The sequence below is a fragment of the Lolium rigidum genome, chromosome 6, assembly GCF_022539505.1.
Source record: "Lolium rigidum isolate FL_2022 chromosome 6, APGP_CSIRO_Lrig_0.1, whole genome shotgun sequence".
Classification (NCBI taxonomy): Eukaryota; Viridiplantae; Streptophyta; class Magnoliopsida; order Poales; family Poaceae; genus Lolium; species Lolium rigidum.
Window position 1 is genome coordinate 336,670,296 of NC_061513.1, and position 19,294 is coordinate 336,689,589.

Below are 19,294 nucleotides of genomic sequence, written 5' to 3' on the forward strand. Positions count from 1 at the left end.
CTTCCGGAGGTTATTCCTCGGGATGTTGTTCTCACACGTCCGGTCCCGCTCATTGCGGTATCTCCGGATCCTCTCACAAACATAGTATCCACATAGATTGGTCCCCGGTGGCTGAGTATCCCCGGTCGTCGGCACTGCCATTTTAAAATGTAGCTCTTTTTTGAATTCACCGACCTTGGTATCTACGAACCGTCTCCAAACCCTACGAGGCAAAGAAAATTAAATAAACAAGAGAGTTATTAATTAGTTACTTGATATTAGGAAATGATGAACGAAATAGGCCGATCGATATAGAGCGCAAATGAATGAAAATAATTACTTTTGCATCATTTTTCTCATGTCGCCCCAAAGCGCCGGATCCATATTCGGAGAGTCGTGGACGAGAGCCGAGGAGGTCCGAACTTTAATTACCATAAGAATCCGGTGGAACCTGCGGACACGATACATGCACAGTCATGCATAACTCATCGATTAGCCACATACCATGCATGGAGTAAACAAAAGAGAATGTGCTCAAGACGAAACACTCACCCAAAATGGTAAGGAAATAGAATATCACTTTTCTCTTGCTATTTTCTAATAAACCGCCACGAGTCTTCCTCCACGTCGGCGGGGTGGTGTTCTAACACATATGAATTAACGATGTGTGGGTCAATGAACCCAACATCATGGATGTTCCTTATTCGCATTTCCCGCTTCTTCATTCTGCATAATATATAGCGTACACAACAAGATAGTTAGGACAATATATATATATATAGTGCGAGGCAATGAACGAGATGGGGTAGAAATTAATAAATCACTTACGAACGTAGCAACCGATGATAGATTTGTCGAGGTCGCGCAGATTGAACAGCTGGAACAATTCACTCAGAGGAATTTGTACCCAGTAACGTTTGAAGTGATGCACATATTTAACTTCCGCATAGATATAGTCTTTGGCGTTTTCATGTTTTATGTAACTCTCTGTCGATCTTTCTCCATTGCGTTCCATCTGCGGGGTGTCTCAACTCCCCGTCCGACTTACGGTCCTCTTTGTGCCATCGCAACAACTTGGCATGCTCTTTGTTCCTGAACAGACGTTTCAACCGTGGTATTATAGGAGCATACCACATCACCTTGGCGGGAACCCTCTTCCGGGTTTACGGCCCTCAACATCGTCACCGGGGTCATCGCCTCGATCTTATAACGCAATGCAGTGCATACCGGGCATTCATTCAAATTCTCGTATTCACCGCGGTAGAGGATGCGATCGTTGATGCATGCATGTATCTTCGAACCTCTAAACCTAGAGGGCGAGACAACCTTCTTTGCTTCGTACGTAGTGGCGGGCAACTCGTTATTCTTTGGAAACATATTCTTCAACATTTTCAGCAAGTTTTCAAATGCCGAGTCAGCTACACCTGCTCGTGCCTTCCATCTCAGCAAATCCGAGTGTGCAACCCAGACTTTTTCAGACCATCATCGCATCCGGGGTACGGCGCCTTCCCGTGATCCTCTAACATGCGATCCAAATTCTCCCTCTCTTTTTCAGTTTCGCAGCGTCTCCGTGCATCGGCAATGGTCCGACCAAGATCATCAACGGGATCATCACGTGCCTCTTCTTCACCTTCCCCTTCACCTTCAGCATCCTCCATGAAAGTATCACCGAAATGAGAAAGATAGCTTTCATCATTGAAATCATCCCCTTCTTCATCTTCTTCCATTATAACCCCTCTTTCTCCATGCTTGGTCCAACAATTATAGCTTGGCATGAAACCGTGCCGAAGCAGGTGCATGTGAACATCTCTTGAGGAAGAGTAACCCTTCGATTCTTACACTTAACACATGGACAGATAACAAAACCCCACCGCTTGTTCGCATTAGCCACTACGAGGAAATCTTTCAAACCCGCACCGAACTCGCCGGAGAGTCGGTTACCGTACATCCATTGCCGATTCATCTCGCATTATTATAATATAAAATATATAATTAACCATCATGCATTTGTTAAACTAACTAGCTACAAACAATATAAATTAAACAATGAACTACACACACATGCATATTTTATCAATGACACATCAAAGGTTCAAGTTGCTAACCGCGATCGAGGAGGAAAAAATAAATGAGAAAGCTCAAGTGTGACTCCAACACTTCATATCATGTTTGTTTCATGCTCTTGGGGCATTTCATCAAACACCTTATGTGCATAAGAGGAACCAAAAGCAAACCTAACACTCACTTGTGAAGTTTGTGAAGAGAATGGCTCCAAATGGCTAAGTGTTGACTGCTGGATGGGTATATATAGGGGAGGGGCTTTAGTCCCGGTTGGCTCAGCCAACCGCGACTAAGGCCTTCGAGCACCTTTAGTCGCGGTTGGGCCGGCCAACCGCGACTAAAGCTCCCCACGTGCACCGGCCGGCCACCGTGCGCCCGGGCCCGAAGCTTTGGTCGCGGTTCGCCACACGAACCGCGACTAAAGACCACATTAGTCGCGGTTCCTTTACCTTCGCGACTTATGGGGCTTCCCGGAAGCCTGTTTTTCCACCAGTGCCAGCTGATAGTTTCTCGGCATATCTTCAACCGGGGTGCTAGTGGCATACTATTAGAACAGAAGATGTATATGCACTTTATGTTACGCGTTGGTAACCAGGACTCCACTCCACATGACATAACCTTGTTCTGTGGAACACCTCAAAGGATTCCAAAATTTCTGCATGAATCACCAAGAAATCCCACACGGATCAAAGAGGTCTCAAAATAATTGCTGTGATCTCCAGGACATACGTGGTTCCACGGTCTTAACTCCTGCACCTCAAGTCTCAACAAACAAACAAAAAAACAATCCATGCATCTCAATGATTCGCGCATATTCCGTATATATGTTTACTGATCACTCAGTTAGGGCGTGTGCTTGGACCTTACACCTGTATGGGCCAAGATAACGTAAACAATAGCACATGATTAACGAGAAAGCGAGACACGATCCTGCGCACATACATGATCCAAAAGGCAGGAGATTGCGAAAAAGACGTGAACGTCCGGAGTGAAGGAGTGGGTTGCTATCCTAGATGCCGGAAACGATGCAGAGGCTGCCGGTGACATGGCTAGGGGTATAGTCCCCGGGACTATATTTTTGGAACCATCCGTATATAAATGGTGCCACATGTGTGCACGTGATTTCCGGGTGTAGTATCAACTATTTATTCTTGGAGGTTAAGACTTGGCATTTTGTGGTGTACAGTGAACTAGTGCAGACTGCAGAGTACAATATTCTGGCTGAAAATTTCAGAGTGAACCTTTTGCTTGGAAGTTTGCTCATGCTTACAGTTTTCCATCAGATTAGATAGCGATTTTGTTTGGACGCCAATATTAGAGAGAGGACAATTTCTGAAGCGAACGGTTTTGGATATCTTATTCAAGTCTCATTTGGTGGGATTGCAGGATTTGATCCATCGCCCCGGTTCAAAGGACAATTAAAATAATGGTACTTCACCTTCGATTGGATCTAGCTATAATCTACGTTTGGATGAGTAGAAATATATGGAGCTCAAAGCGGATGCCATCCTTCTTCTTAGTTAGTATCAACCTTTTTTTTTTTGCGAAAGATCTCAACTTCTTCCCAACTAAAATTGCCACATGACAACTTATTTTCACTTTTTGATGTCGGTCGTCATCCACCGTCCGTTAAAAATCGGACGGCGGCTAGGGAGTCGTTTGCTCCGGCAGATAAAATACTGAACACTCTCTCTTTATAATTTTTCTTTTATTTTATGGAAAGATCAGATATCAAATTTGTTTTCTAGTCTCAAAGGATTAATGGCTCATCTGCTATTTATGGAATATAATAGGCTATTTTTAATGAAAACTTAGAGTGTGTGTAGAGAGATATGCAAGGCAGTTCATTTTCATAAACCGACTTGAACATAACTAGTAACCGGCATCAACTAGGCCCATTTATGAATCATCTCCAGCAGCCTGACCCAAAAAAAAGTAAAGTTATATATTTTGGTATGCGCAGATAAAAAGACTGGGATTTAAAATCTAACATAGCAGCCCGGCGTAAACCGACCAGAGGTGTCGACAGATCCATTCCTTGCCAAAATTTGGGTAGGGAATACGTTCACGGAGGACGGCTCGGGCGTCCTCCTATGTCCGTGACTCAAAAAATGTTAGGGGATTTCATTTTATTTAGCCAAAATTAACCATATTTATAAAGAGGTTTCAACCTAAACTAAGACGGCCATATATAGGCGTTGTGTGCACCCTATTATGGCTGGGCTACTCGCAGTCACACACCCTACTGGCCACCATCCTTCGCCCCGACATGGCCGGCATCATTGCACCCCTAGAGCACCTCCTTCCGCATCCGTGCTCCAAGGCATCACTACGACGCTAGGCCCTTTGCGGGACCATAAAGCCCGCCTTTTCAGCTTCCTAGAGGGCTCTATCCGCCTCATCATCCTCATTGCGTTGTTGCCTCACCGCGTCCATGTCGGCGAACCAGCGAGCCTTGTCCCTCGCCACGGCCTCCTCCTCAATCTCACAATTTTCCGCGTCAACCTCTCCGCATGTTGGCTCTGCTTTGCCTCCACCATTGGCCATCGCATCGCAGGGTTGAACGCCTCTGGCGGACCCAAACAACACGAGCAGGTGGACCCAGGCGCTAGTGCGGTTCGGCATGGGTGTGCTTGCTAGGGTTTTGCTCGTCCACCCTGGCGACATCCCTCTTATAGCCACAGCCGGGTCGGGAAACGGCAAGGCACACGCGTGGGAACCAGCTGCCGCGCTGGGAATCCAGTTGGAACAGGTAGCCGACATTACTCATTGCGGCATCGATGATGTTGGAAAAAACTGAAAAATACGTCGTGTCGTTGGAATTGTCCCCCAAGCGAGCAAGGGGATGCAGCCGTATCTGTCGGTCGACCAAAATGAAAAAGGGTGTCTGAAGCGTAGATACACTTACTGTGTCGTGCTTCATTCGTGCAAGAGTGCATCACCCACATTGGCGTCCCCTTGCCTGGGCGCGCCACCTCACCTCTTTTGGGCCTCCAAGACCCCTAGGTGAGGTCCAAATGCTCCAGATCCTTCTTTTGGCAAAAAATATTTCTCCAAAATCCTAGCTCAATTTGACTCTGTATAGTTCTCTGAAAGTGAAAAATACATAAAATAGGAATTTCCTGTTTTACAGAGTTATAAACCAAATAAAGGGGGTCATTGGTAAATCCCCATAAATTAATATAAAACATGGTATTATCATCATATATGTTGCTAATATATGAAAAATCATGTTAATAAAGTACAAAATTCATGTATACATTGAGATGGTTAGTCGACATTACTCACCAAGGCATCGGTGATGTAGGGGAAAAATTAAAATGCGTCGGGCCAATGGATTATTTACCCCAAGGAAACAAGTAGATGCAGTCGTATTTATATCTGTGGATCGACCGAAATGAAAAAAAGTTGTCCGAAATGAGTCAAGCAGGTGGAGATGTCCTAGGTACACTTCCGTGTAGTGCTTCTCTCGTGCAATGAGTGCATCATCCGCATTGGCGTCAACCTGCAGGTCCAATTGTTGTTTTACTCCCACTCCGCGACGTACACGGTGCTGGAAGACGAATAGATGAGGAAGTTCGGTGCCTTGTAGGAAGCTTCGATGAGGACGAAAGGTGACGCATAGCAAGAGAGGAGATGGAAGCTAGCAAAAGACGGCATGGATGAAAAGAAGAGGCAGCTAGCTAGCAAGCTATCGGCTAGGCGAGCCAGGAAAGTCAGAGATGCTTTCGACCATGGCACAACAAAGCTAGCAACCGCAATTTATCCAGATCAGGCCGCACGGTGTGAACCTCGCTCCTCCTTGTTTCTTTCTTCTTTCGTGCCTGCCCAGTTTGTCTTTCCAACAAGATAAGAAAAACTCTGAAGAAACCGCACGTCGGTACATGCATGCATGCGTATGCACGGTGAGGATGCATGGCACCGCACGACACGGGAGAAAGAATGGCGTGATACGCGTACTATCGCTCGATCCCGTGGCCGCGCGCGCCGGGAGATGGAACGCACATGCATGCGTGATGCGTGGCTGCCAAAAGTATGGGACTCCACCAGGAGAAGATGTGATGCGGACCGTGGAGTGGACGGCAACACACACACACACACGTGTACTGTTGAACTTAGCCGAGAGGTTAGCTACTTTTTTAAACGGGAGGCATTCGCCCTGCATTAAATTAAATTAATAACATCGAAATAGAATTACGAAGTGCTTAATAATCAACTTACATTCAAGTCACACATCAAGAAAGAAGATAACGAAGAAACATAGTTTGAAGATCGAGTTTCTCGTCCATCCGCACGATCAGAGCATTATAGAAGCTGCGTTGAAAGGTATGCCACCGGCAAACGATCCAACCTTTTGTGATCAGATCGATCCTGGCTCGCTATCAATGTGGAGTCGTCCGCCTCCATCTCCAAAGAAGGCCCTGCCTTCTCGCTTAAGTTCGAAGAACTCCGTACCGTCGTGAGGCAGAGTAGCTCGTAGTCGTAGAGCACGAGAGGCACACGAGACAGGTTGTCCAGAAAAAGAACCAAACATTATCACCTCTTCGAAACCCACATACCCATCGCCAATAGTAGCGTTGAGCACGAACCAAGGTTTAGTCTGACATCGCTGAAACAAGACACGAGAAGAATGGCAACACGGGCCACCATGAAAGGCCAAGCCACAAAAGCTATTGCCTCATGTCAGCCAACACGTCCATGCCGCTGTAGACGGGGATCCTCCCCAACCCCTCTTGCCTAGGTTCAAGGGTGTCTCACCACTAGTGAACACGTACCACCCAAGGTTTTGTAGAGCAAAACAAGCAGAGGGCAACGACCAAACATGGCACCACGTCACCTCAACATAAATGGCGCTACTAGAAGCTCACCGGCCACCATGTTGCGCAACCTCCACCGCTTGGTCACCAGGCGATGCCTCCAAGGAGGAAACGACACCAGCATGCCGCCGCGGCCCAATCAGAGGAATTTTGGTTTCCACCGGGAGGAGGGGAGAAGGGGATGGGAGATAGACCTCGATGTCGCCTCTAAGAAGGGGAATGGCACACCGCGTCGTTGGCGTCGTGACAGCCACCACCAGTCAAGCATTTCCCCCAGACCAGAGCCCCCATCCTAGCAGCACAAATGGAAGGCCACCGTCTTCATATCGGAGGCGGAGGCCGACGATGCGTCATCAGCAACACTGACTAGCAGCCTCCCCCCCTCCATGCCCTCGCAGCTGAGAAGGACGTCCAACAACAACGACAAGCTCCCCTGTTGCTGGATTGATGCTGTTCTCAACTACAGAGGCTGCCGCCTTCGATGCAGCTCCGCCCTCCCCCCAGCTTCCACGGAGTGCAGGAGCAGCAAGATCTATTCTCGCTGCCAACGTCCTTGGCAGGCGCACGCGGGCTTGCCAGCAGGCTTGTCCAGCGGCGGCGAGGGAGAAGGGAAATGGGGAGAGGGTTGCCTAGCTAGGGTAAAGGGGCTCATTCGCTAAGGGCATCTCCAACGGGGCGACGCAAACGGACGTTTTCCGTCCGTTTGCGTCTGCGCATATAAAAAACGCGCTCCAGCGGCTAGACGCAAAACGTCTGCAGCGTCCGTCCTGACGCAAACGTGGACCAAATATGCGCCAGGAATGCGTCTGACGGACGCGTCCGCGCGTCCGTTTGCGTCCGTTTGGTCTGCATGCAGCCCCCTCTCTCCTCCTTTAATGACGCATGCGGTCATTCCTAGCCACACAAATAAAATATTTCCGTCTCTCTCCTCTCTAATCACCCATGCGGTCAAATAAATGTGTCCGCCGCTGGAGAAAGGGCAGCTGGAGAAAGGGCAGACGCATGGACGTTTTTTGTGTCCATGTACGACGCAAACGGACATAAATATGCGTCGCCCCGTTGGAGATGCCGTAACATAGTTCTGTTTATTTTAAGAAAGGTTCTCCCGTTAATGGTGTAATGATGGATATGTGACCATGGGAGCGTGACCCGTAGAGGTTGGAGTGGCGTGCCTAGTTCTCCTACAAGTAAGTACAAAATGGCACAACGAAGCTGATGTAACGAACGGCCGCGGCCAGGGTACACATGTCCACCATCACGGGGCCATCGGCCGTCCTACTGCCCAACGGTGGGCTACGCGTACAATGATGCCATGACGTACGCCCGGGCGGATCCGTCGTTCTTCGAGTCAAACCTGCCTTGCTGCCTAGGCTCTTGTCGTGCGAGATGGGGCTGGCCGGAGCGCGACGTGTGCGGCTCTGCCGTGCTCTCTTATCGCTCGGCTTCGAGTCGCGGAATTTTTCGGGGTCCCTGCATGCATGTACTGTCCCGTTCTATAATATATAAGCTGTTTTATCAAACTATTTTAATTTATTAAAACAACTTATGTTATGGAACAGAGGGATACCACTTCCCATCGATTTCTAGGAAGTACGGTCTACAAAATCTGCAGGGTAATTTGCTAATTAATCGTTTTTGAAACATGGTACATAAGTAGATGGTCATAAGTATGTACATACTATCGACAGAAACGCCGTCTCCTACTAACAGAATATTTTGTCTTTATTAGACACCAATGTATTAAATCTGATGTTTAAACCCTAGTGGACCGAGGATATGAGCGCCGCCCTCCTAGCCATCCAACCACTCTAGCTAGGTCTCGTTCGCTAATTAATAAACAATTGAGTGTTCGAGCATCTTTTAAATGTACGCAATATCATCGTAACATGTTTTTGTGATGACGGCGGCCTTGCTGCCTCGTACATGTCGTCGAGGAATACCCTGGCCTATCGGAGCCTCGCCGCTACCATAATCTTTGGGCATGAATCCATCCACCTTCAAGCACCATCTTTCCCGAGCATGACTGTGCGGAGAAATTCTCATCCTCCAACTCAAACTTCTCCTATGAGGGTACCAGTGGCTGACTTACTGATGCGGGGAGGGGTAATATGGACAGAAGCTCGGAGGAGAAGAGGCGGTTGCATATGTGAGGAGGAGCATCAAGAAGGAGCCTATGACGAGCAACCAATGTAGATGCGCAGACCTCTGCGCGTTGTTGATGACCATCGTCATCCTCCATACTTCTGCATGTCACCTACCTCACATACATCACTACATGAGAAACCGTATATTGTTGTATCTCCCTTTTATACATCCCACGCTCCCCACTCGTGTAATCGGCCCACACTGCCACCCAACACAAACACCTTGCATCGGCCCTCGACTTCGTAACCTCGTGTCGAGGCACCGCATACCATAGGGGTGGTGTGTTGCGTGATGTTATTGTACGCCTTAGGGGTGGGCATATAAACCGAGAACCGAACGACCGAACCGAGTTAACCTGAACCGAAGCTGAAGTGACCGAAACCGATTCCTTCAGTACTGTGCTCGGTTAGGTATTTGGAAAAACCGAACTTACTTCGGTGATTTCGGTCTAGACCCTCGGTCAACCGAATGGACCGAAGCACCGAGGCCCTGCCTTACTTGGTAATTCCCACAGGCCACAATTGACGCCGCAGAAAGAATAGGCGACCGAGTCACTGCCTCCTCCCAAATTCCTCTCGCTACTGATTCCCCTACTGTAATCCCCTCCCAGAAATGGCGGCCTCGATTGATCTTTACCTTGTTCGCTTGATCTCTTGCCTTCCCAAATTCCTATATGTTCTCCGATTTCCGGCCGCCCCGATTCATCAGTTTGACTCCCCAAAACCTAGCCGCCGGCCACTGCAGACTGCAGTACCTCAGCGTTCGGCGCCGTCCGGAATTCGCATCGGCGGAGCAACAACTGGTCAGCTGCCGCTGCAAGTTGTGGCTGGCGACTCGCAGGATTCTGCACGAAAAGCTACCGCTAGATTGAAATGTAAGTTATTGTTTTCTGTGTCCTACACATTCCGTATATAAGTTGATTCACTGTGAATTCCAGCCACATGAGTTGATCTCATACGTGTGCACTTCTTTCAGATTCTTATACTTGTACATCCAGATTATGTTCATACTTATCAGCATCTCATAAGTGATCTGTATACACTGAAGGCTGAACATCAAGATCTGAAGATCAATAAGCTTCTCCTTTGTTCTTCTACATACATGGTCAGATCTCATACCGTAGTTTTTCCTTAGTACTACCTCCGTTTCAAGGAATAAGGCGCACGCGTATTCCAAGACGAACTTTGATCATAAAAGTTGAGCAACAAACTCTTGATTATATTATATGTAATTAGTATCGTTGGATTCGTATTGAAACACACTTTTCAATGATACTAATTTCATGCAAACAACCTTTATCTATTTGAAGTTATTCTTGGTCAAACAAAAAGCACGTAAAACGAGGACGCCTTATTCCTTGAAACGGAGGTAGTACATAGTAGCTAGTACTGATCTCCAAAATGTCTTGCATGCTTCTTCTATCCGTAGATGGTTCAGGTCGTGAGGTAGTTCACTTTTGTCCATGTGTTTTTTTAATATATATCTTGAATTCTTGGTACACTGATGTATCTTCAACATGTAATATTCATACTATTTTATATGCCTCTGAGGCTCTGACTGTAGTTCTCAACAGGTGGTCAATGAAGCTTGAAGAATAAGCAATAAAACTTGAAGTTCAGAAGATGGGGGATTGGCTGATGGCAGCGGTGCGGCACGGCCCTACTGCTCCTGTGCGTTCCCGCTGCTTATGTTTTTCTTGTATCAAACTTAAGTGCTAAGTCAGACCTGTGAGTTTGTTGAGGAAATGGTGCGGCACATGGTAAATGCTGGCTGCAGTTGTTTGCCTGTACCTTGCTAGCCTGCGTGTATCTGTTGCCTTTGCCATTAGCTGTATTGTATTTTGCGTCTGTCAGTTACGTTTTTGTTTTGACTGTCTGTCTCTTGCATGTGCTTCTAGCTCAGAGAAAGCAAAAGCTGACAAAAAGCCTAGCTAGCGTCCCATGTACAATTGCACATCGGTCTGTTCGGTGCAAAACCGACAACCGAACCGAACGATCGGGGCACCGATCCCTCGGTTTCACTAATTCATAGAGACCGATCGGTCAACGTTTCTCAGGACCCGAAATTTCTAAAACACCGAAGCACCGAACCGAACGGTTCGGTCTAACCGAACGCCCACCCCGAGTACGCCTACCGAGTCCTGCCTCCATAACTTACTGCCATCGTGTCCAACGATTGGGACGAGAGAAGAGAGAGAGAGAGAGACTTACTGCCATCGTGTCCAACGATTGGGAGGAGAGAAGAGAGAGAGACTTACTGCCATCGTGTCCAACGATTGGGAGGAGAGAGAGAGAGAGTGACCCTGGTTTGGTTCATGGTAGGGTTGGTTAGCCCAAACAACATTGGCGATGGCAGCGATCCAGGAAAAGATAACTTGCAAGAGTTAGAAGTTAGGGTTATGTTTTAGCGATGGAACGAGTGGTTAGGCTAATCTGTGGTTAGAGAACGTAAGGGTGTTCACCTAAAGGAAGATTAATTCGGGGCCTTGATTTTTTTTAGCAGGGTGAGGGGCCTCGAATGACCCCGATTGTTCCATTGATTTATCAGCGGTGGGTACATTTTTGTGCCAAGGACCTTGCCGAAAAGATAAAATACAACACCGTACTGTAAATTTGCACATAGGACCCTGAGACAGAAACAAAAAATGCAATGAAGACCCTGGTCCTCTCCATCAGAAACAAGACTCCATCGTCGGCCACCTTGATTCCAACGGGGACGAGCCACTTGGTGGCGAGAAATGCGAGTGACGCCAACGAGAATCTCCAGAAGGCATCCCCTTTTATATTCCAGGAGGTTGAAAATGAGATGGCACCAACAAGCCGGTGACCGAGCTTGGAGTAGCCGCCCTTCGGCTATCAGAGTCAATGGTGACACATCCCTAGGCTGTGAAATTGCCCCCCATGATGCATTCCAGGATCCATGACCGAGAAGGTCTCTCCTGCCTCCTCCGTCTCCTCGACGACGTAAGATACAATAGCAGATCTCAAAGATCCGGGTGGCCGAATCCATGACCGCTCTTATTGAAGAAGGCTCTCCCAGATCTGCTACCACCACCGCACCTCAACCTTGGAGGCTCGCCTGAGAGCTTCACCGGAGGCTACTCGGCGCCGCGCAGAAGCACCTAAACGCCCAACCTCCATGGAAACACGTTAATAGCCATACAGGCAACACATGGACAAGCCCTTACCCTAGACCTAGACCAAGACCTAACCTAGCTACTTCTGTACAAGGAAGGGACCCTCACCTACTCTTCGCCCGCTGCCGCTGGAGAGAAGAGGGGCCGACGACTCTGGATCTGAGGAGGGCTAAAGCTACCGGTGAGGTGGGTATTAAAACTAGGGGAGAAGGAGACGTGATCTTGTCAGATACGACAAAGCAGAGGTAACGCCACAATGGCGCAAACATAAACAAGGTTATATAAAATGGCAAAAAAATATTAATAGAAGAATTTGCGTGATTTATAGATGAACCACAAAGTTTACGAAGAGTCCACATGTAAAAAAAATGTTTCTCATAAAGAGTGCCAATTTCTCAATCCACATGAAAAAGTTATTTCTTAGTCAACACATGTACTCTCTTTGTCCCTAAATATAAGACAACAATGTTTTCCATTGTTCAACAACTTATAATTTGACAATAATTGACACTTATAATATTTACATAAAATTAGTATACATATATATAAAGTGAAAAAATTTACAAGACGAACGCAAACGATACCATTTATACGTTCTCAATCCATAACTTGATATATATATTAGTGGTTAGAATCGTGCATCAAACACCCTGAAAAAAGGGCAAATTACATTTTAGGACATATGGAGTATATTGATTTGTGGTAGAAGTCTCATTGTTTCGCCTTCTCAACATTTAGATCGGATGGTTGTTAGCTTCTAACAGAAAATAGCAATAAAATAAAATTATATAGAAAGTATGCGTCTCTCTCAAAGGGGGAAAAAGCACACGCAAAATTTCCAAAGTTGTGAGTTGCTCCAAGCCGAGTGGTTGCGCACGAGTGGAGTTTACCGCCGTCCGTTAATGAAGGAAGGAGAGCATGGCCTTTCTTGTCATTTCCTGCCAACGCGCAACCCATTTAAATAACCACGGAGGGAAGAAGAGAAAGAAGAAGAGATCATAGAGACAGAAGAACCCACACCACACGGCGACGCATTTGGTACGTCTCGCGCGCGGCTCGCAGCCTCGCGTCACACGCGCGCGTACGTACGAGCTAACTCGGTGGTGGGGATGACGAGGCGGTGCTCGCACTGCAGCAACAACGGCCACAACGCGCGCACCTGTCCCGCCCGCGGCCTCAGCGGCGGCGTCGGCAGCGGAGGCGGAGGCGGAGGCGTGAGGCTGTTCGGCGTGCAGCTCACGTCGCCGCCGGTGGCGGCGATGAAGAAGAGCGCCAGCATGAGCTGCATCGCGTCGTCGCTCGGTGGCGGGTCCGGGGGCTCATCGCCGGCGGCGGGGGCAGGGGGCGGAGCCAGGGGTGGCGGAGAGGGCGCCCAGGGGTACGTCTCCGACGACGCCTTGCACGCCTCCTGCTCGACCAATGGCCGGGGCGAGCGCAAGAAAGGTACCAAGATTTCCTGCATCATTCGCTTCATTTCGCCTGAACGTTTCGTTGCTGATCGAGCGGTAGAACTTTGCCTCTCCTGAACGCTCTTCTCCTCGGTGAATTACCTCGATGTGCGAGCGAGGAAAGTGCGGTCTTCACTGCCATTTGCGATTCAGTTTCTGCATCTGTTTGCTTCTGGTTAACTCATGGCGATCCGTTCAATCTACCTACCGCCTCATGGACCACGCTTATCACCAGGAATAAAAAAAACTGCAGCTAGGAGAAGAAAGATACGATTTTTGTTGTCTGACTCTATTATTCTGTTGGTTTCCTTCAAATTATCTTACTATTTCGGTTCAGGTGTCGCATCTTGCGTACGAGAGATGCAGGATTTTTGGGTGAATAGCATAATTAGCTCTTCCTTTTAATTTCTGGAATATACTTTCGTTTCTCCTGTTCCCTACTGTTCCGGAGATCCATATGCAACCAAAATGCCATAAGGAAAAAAATAGAACTAGAAAGATGCCGTATCCTTGTAATGTCAAATCGCCCCCGGCCAAGTCCCAGTTCCATTCAAGAAAGCAGCAAGCGTTGCAAAGTTGCTTTTTTCTTGTTTTTGTTTACAGGAGTGAATACAGATAACTTGAATGACAGGCTTTAAGAATTTGTTTTATTTGCTAGACTCAAGATATTGTGGCTATCGTTGTTAAGGTTGCAATATTTAGGAACCGTCCAGAATGGCCGACACAAATCTACTTCGCTCAATATCTTTTCCCACCTGGTTAAGTTACATGCACATGTGCAGCACAAGACCTGCATACTCCGGAGAGACAGTGACTGGCCACGACTATGGAGCCCCCCAAGTGCCCCCTTCATGTCTCTTTGACCTTATTTAATCACCTGATCCTAAAAGTATCTAGCCATATTAATTTCCAGCTGTGTTGACCAGTCCTAGATGTTTGTAGTGATATGTTACTTTATTGTATGATTTAGGGTGAGACTTTATTATTGGCACTTGGCTTCAAAGTGACTGTAGGAGCCAACTGCCCTTTTTAGTTGCTTATGGACTAAGGTAGTACGTAGGATTGTTAGATCACTTTATATATATTTGTTTTCTATATTGTACTTTGGTGATAAATCATACTATGTGCCAATGGTAATTAAATGAAGAATATTATGTCGCTAAAAGTTTAAGGCCGGGAAATACTTATAACAGAGTTTCATTATTTTTGTATCGGGCAACATCTTAGTTAGTATAACATACTACCAACATGGGAACTTGCAATTGTGATGTCCAATAGAACTTCTGTATAGTCACTCTCCACTGGGCCATTCATTTTCCATGGCTATGAAATTTGGAAGGTATCAAACATTTGGTGCCACTTGGTGTACTCGTTATTCATTAGAAATACATTTTTTTTCTTGCATTTGTGATGTGCGCAGCATGGTAATTTAGGAATTCACTATATTTGGAGGTTACAAATCGAAAATTTCAGGGGATGCTTCCTGTTTTGAGGAATGCAGACATGGTGGATAATCTTCAGAATCGACAGAGGTGGAAATTAGTGCGACATGGATACAAATTTAGTAAAACTGTATCATTTTTATAGGATATAATAATCTCATTCTGTGTGGGAGGGAATAGTACTATGCATCTGATCTAAACACATAGGAGTATATAACAGTCACATCTAAGACATATTCCTACTAGATTCATACAAGAATCTTCTTTGCTTAAAAAAATAAAGTTGAATGCTTAGTAGCCTATAAGCCTTTCAGGTACTGAAGAATTTCTAAGCAAGTTACTCCGTTAAAAGACCTTTTAAGCTAGCTATAGATTCCCTGGAAAAAAATCTTAGTAAATCAAATGTACAGAAAAATGAGGTGAACCTATACCAGAGGTTCAAATAGACATTTCTTGCAAAATGGCATCGCTACTGCACAAGGATTATTGACCGAGACAAATACAGCACGAAACATGGCTCTATATATATATAAAGCAGGGTCATTGGCCTTTTTCTCGAAATAAAACAATACAGCATGAAAGCATCAGCAAAGTTCTGTTCTTGTCATGTTTTATTGTGTGCAAACATTTTGGGGAAACAGCCTGTGAAAAAACTGTTTTAGTATTATATTTTTGATTAGTGAGTATTAGATGGTAAAATAGTTCTTTATGGCCCCCTATATGTCTTTCACCCTAACAACTGAATTGTCCAGGTTAGGCATTTTCAGAGCTTGATCACCTGTTATATTTCTGTAATGGGAGACCAAAAACTGAAACAGTATTTCCCATTAAACTTAGCATGTTTATTATGGAACAGACTTTTGCTTGAGGCAAATCTCCCATTGAACTCGGTAACTTAGTTATCTAGCAGTAAATGTGAGCAAAATTTTCTACCCTTCCGCCCTTGTGGAACTATTGCTGTGGACTTGTGTCATTCAGGAATGCTAGAACACTGTTATGGTTCTTTCGCTCTGTTTTACATTTTCGGACATTGTGGTGATGCATCGTAATGCCGTGTGAACTTTGTGGGAGACTTCCATAAAGAGCAGAGGCCGGAGACAGTAGTCTCCTGAATTGAAGAAAACATAAAGAAATGCAACAAACCAAAGCTTGTAGCTTTAGTCAAGTTTGAACACAGTGATGATCTTTGCCTTTCTTGAAATAACTATGGGCTAGTCTTCTTTCCTATTCTTCTAAGAGCCATATGTTATGGTCACCAGCTTCCAGTCACGGGCTTATATTGTGCTTCAGGTACACCTTGGACTGAAGAAGAGCATAGAATGTTTCTGTTGGGTCTTCAGAAGCTTGGTAAAGGAGACTGGCGAGGGATATCTCGTAGTTTTGTTGTTTCCAGGACCCCAACTCAGGTGGCCAGCCATGCGCAGAAGTACTTTATTAGACAGACAAACTCGTCAAGACGGAAGAGGAGGTCAAGCTTATTTGATATGGTCCCAGTAATGGTATGCATTTTTTGTTGTATGTAATAGTAGGGATGGTATGTCTTCTTCCCATTTGTTAAACTGCATGCTGATATTTGTGCTTTTGTCTTCAACCTGAAGCCAATGGACGAGTCCCCCGATGGCGTGGAAGAGTTTATGCTTTGTGATACTCAAGATGAAGGAATAAGTTCAAATAAGATGTCACTGTTTCATATTGGTGAACAGGATGAAGCAGAGTTTGATGGAGATCTGCCAACGTTGCAACTAAGGAAGCATCAGGAATCTGAATTTGCGGGGCCTTCATTAGAAGCTCCAAATTTGGAGATGAACCATGCCGTATCATTCAATGCCGCACCTGTCCCGATAATGCCGACTTTCTACCCAGCATTGCTCCCTTCTTCACTAGCACTTTGGCCAACAAATGTTGCTACTCCGGAAGAAGCAGGCACAACACATGAAGTCCTAAAGCCAACTCCTTTGAGTGGGAAGGAAGGGATTAAGGCAGATGAGATTGTCAGTATGTCCAAGCTCAGCATTGGTGATGGTAGCTCCGGCTCAATGGAACCTTCTGCCCTTTCCCTTCAGCTTACCGGGTCAACAAATACAAGGCAATCAGCTTTTCATGTGAACCCTTCAATGGCTAGAACTGACCTAAGTAATGGAAACAACAGCCCTATTCATGCAGTTTGATAAATCATGGAATGAGCCAGCCTGGTCAATTCTTACAGATTGTATTAATGGTCCCAATACCCTATAATGTTGTGTAAGCTCCTGACTCCTGAGCCTGTACTTCTGTAAGCTTCTAAGCTAATGTATCACCATCTTATGCTTTTGTCATTAATAAAAGTAGAGATACATATGTCAATGAAGATACCCTATCATTTCCCTGTAGTAAGCCTCATACTATTGTTCCCTTTTCAGATAGAACTTTCATGCTTTAGAGAAAGTGGTTTATAAGTTTGGCATTTAAACCCTTTTTAATAAGGCTTATTTATGTTTACAAATCTACAGATGGGTGGGTTTACCGGTATTCCTCAATTTTGTTTTCAGCATACAGCACATCTCCTTATAACTTGTAATTATAAAGTGAATGGTGATAAAATGATATTTTGTAAGGAACTGACATGATGATTTAGGTTTAGGGGGTGGGTTGTATGTTAGCTTGTAATTATCAAGCGAATCGCCAGAATTTTTTTTATCAAGTGATGTTGACCATGTAGTGGCTCCACGAAGGAGATAATTCCTGATGATTTAAACAGTGCATGCCGGCAGAGTATATAATCTGTAGAAAAAGGAGTTGTTTGTTAATTCCCAAAATTAAGAAGAAAGCACAATCTCATAGAATGGGCTCTGAAAAATAGAACTGAAACTGACAAAAGTTCAAGGATGATATATATATTTCTTCAGTGGTGCCATTTCTATTTGTTCCTCTCGTCTCCTTTTCAGTCCGGGTGTGCACTGGGGCTGTCTGATGGTTGTGGTTCAGATGCAACCACCGTTGTTAGCTTTCTCTGCAGGATGTCAAATGTCACAGATGGTGCTATCTAACGACTGCTTCTGAACTTCTGAGAAAATAATGAACAAATACTACTAGAATCTGGATAACATGTATTCTTTCAATCTCAGTGGAGTACTTCCAATCATCATCAGCTACTAGTCTGGATGTTTTTTGGTAACACCTTTTTTCAATCAAGCAGGGTACTCAGAAATGCTCAAAACAGGCTTACTTTAAATTAATCAACACGCCGACACATGATCAGTGAGCGTTCATAGTAGCTGCTGATCTGGGATACCTACTTAAGATACAGCCGATGAACATCTGGTGTTACATGTACCGATGGCTGGCAAGTACGTAGAGCATCAAGGCTAAATCATGTCATCTGCTAAATCATTTTTCATCAAAGATGACAAACCGGTTACAGTTACGCTACAGAACATAGAGAATGTAAGACTGCTCATAGTGAGAGTAACTTAGCTAGTAACATCACACACTTCAAGATGTTTTGGTGACATGGCATAGCAATAAATGAAGGAAGAGATGAAGGTGGTAACTAGCTATGTTACCATAACATCACACACCCTAAGACAAAATGAGTCTACAAACTAATAAATGAGACTTTGCATGATACCACCTCTAAGTTACTTTCCACTATGAAGGTAGTAACATGGACTAGTAACTTATGCATGACACCACCTTATGTTACTTCCCATTATGAGTAGCCTAATGGGACTGCCGTCGAAAGGGCGTGATTTTCCGCCAATCGTGTCTGAGCAAATATATGCTTTATATGCAGATCTTAAGGACAAAAGAGAACTTAAGATTAATATGAAACAAAGAGTTGTCGTTGTCATTGAAAGCTTATTCTAATGGAAACTGTTTGTTTCACATTTTTTTCTTGTAAGGAAGTGTAGTGATTACAGTTTCCATTTCGACTTAAGTACTCTATTGTTCTTAAGATCTGCATATAAAGCAGATGTTCTTTGGGACACGAATTGGTTGGAAAGCACGCCTTTCGAGAGCTGTCCCATTAAATTTTCTGCATGTTGCATCGTAATTGTAACCGGCTTGCCATCTTTGATGACAAATGATTTATCCTTGATGTTGTATGTACTTGCCAGCCATCGATATATTGACCCTAGTTTGTTCACCAAATACTATCTCCATCCCAAGGTTCAAGGCATTTTTTTTTCTAGAAAGTCAAACTATGTCAAGTTTGACCAAGTTTTTTTCAAAAATCATTAAAATAGAAAATAGAAAATTAATATTATTAGATAGATAATGCAATAT

At 45.2% G+C, this 19,294-nt stretch overlaps 1 protein-coding gene across 1 annotated transcript; it reads left to right on the top strand.

The window, feature by feature from the left end:
* The first annotated feature begins 13,151 nt into the window (after positions 1-13,151).
* LOC124663704 (transcription factor MYBS3-like) lies at positions 13,152-17,477 on the top strand. Its single transcript, XM_047201378.1, has 3 exons — positions 13,152-13,581; positions 16,319-16,527; positions 16,627-17,477. Exons 1-3 carry the CDS (start codon positions 13,248-13,250, stop codon positions 17,194-17,196), a joined length of 1,113 nt encoding a protein of 370 aa, XP_047057334.1. The 5' UTR covers positions 13,152-13,247; the 3' UTR covers positions 17,197-17,477.
* Positions 17,478-19,294: the final 1,817 nt, after the last annotated feature.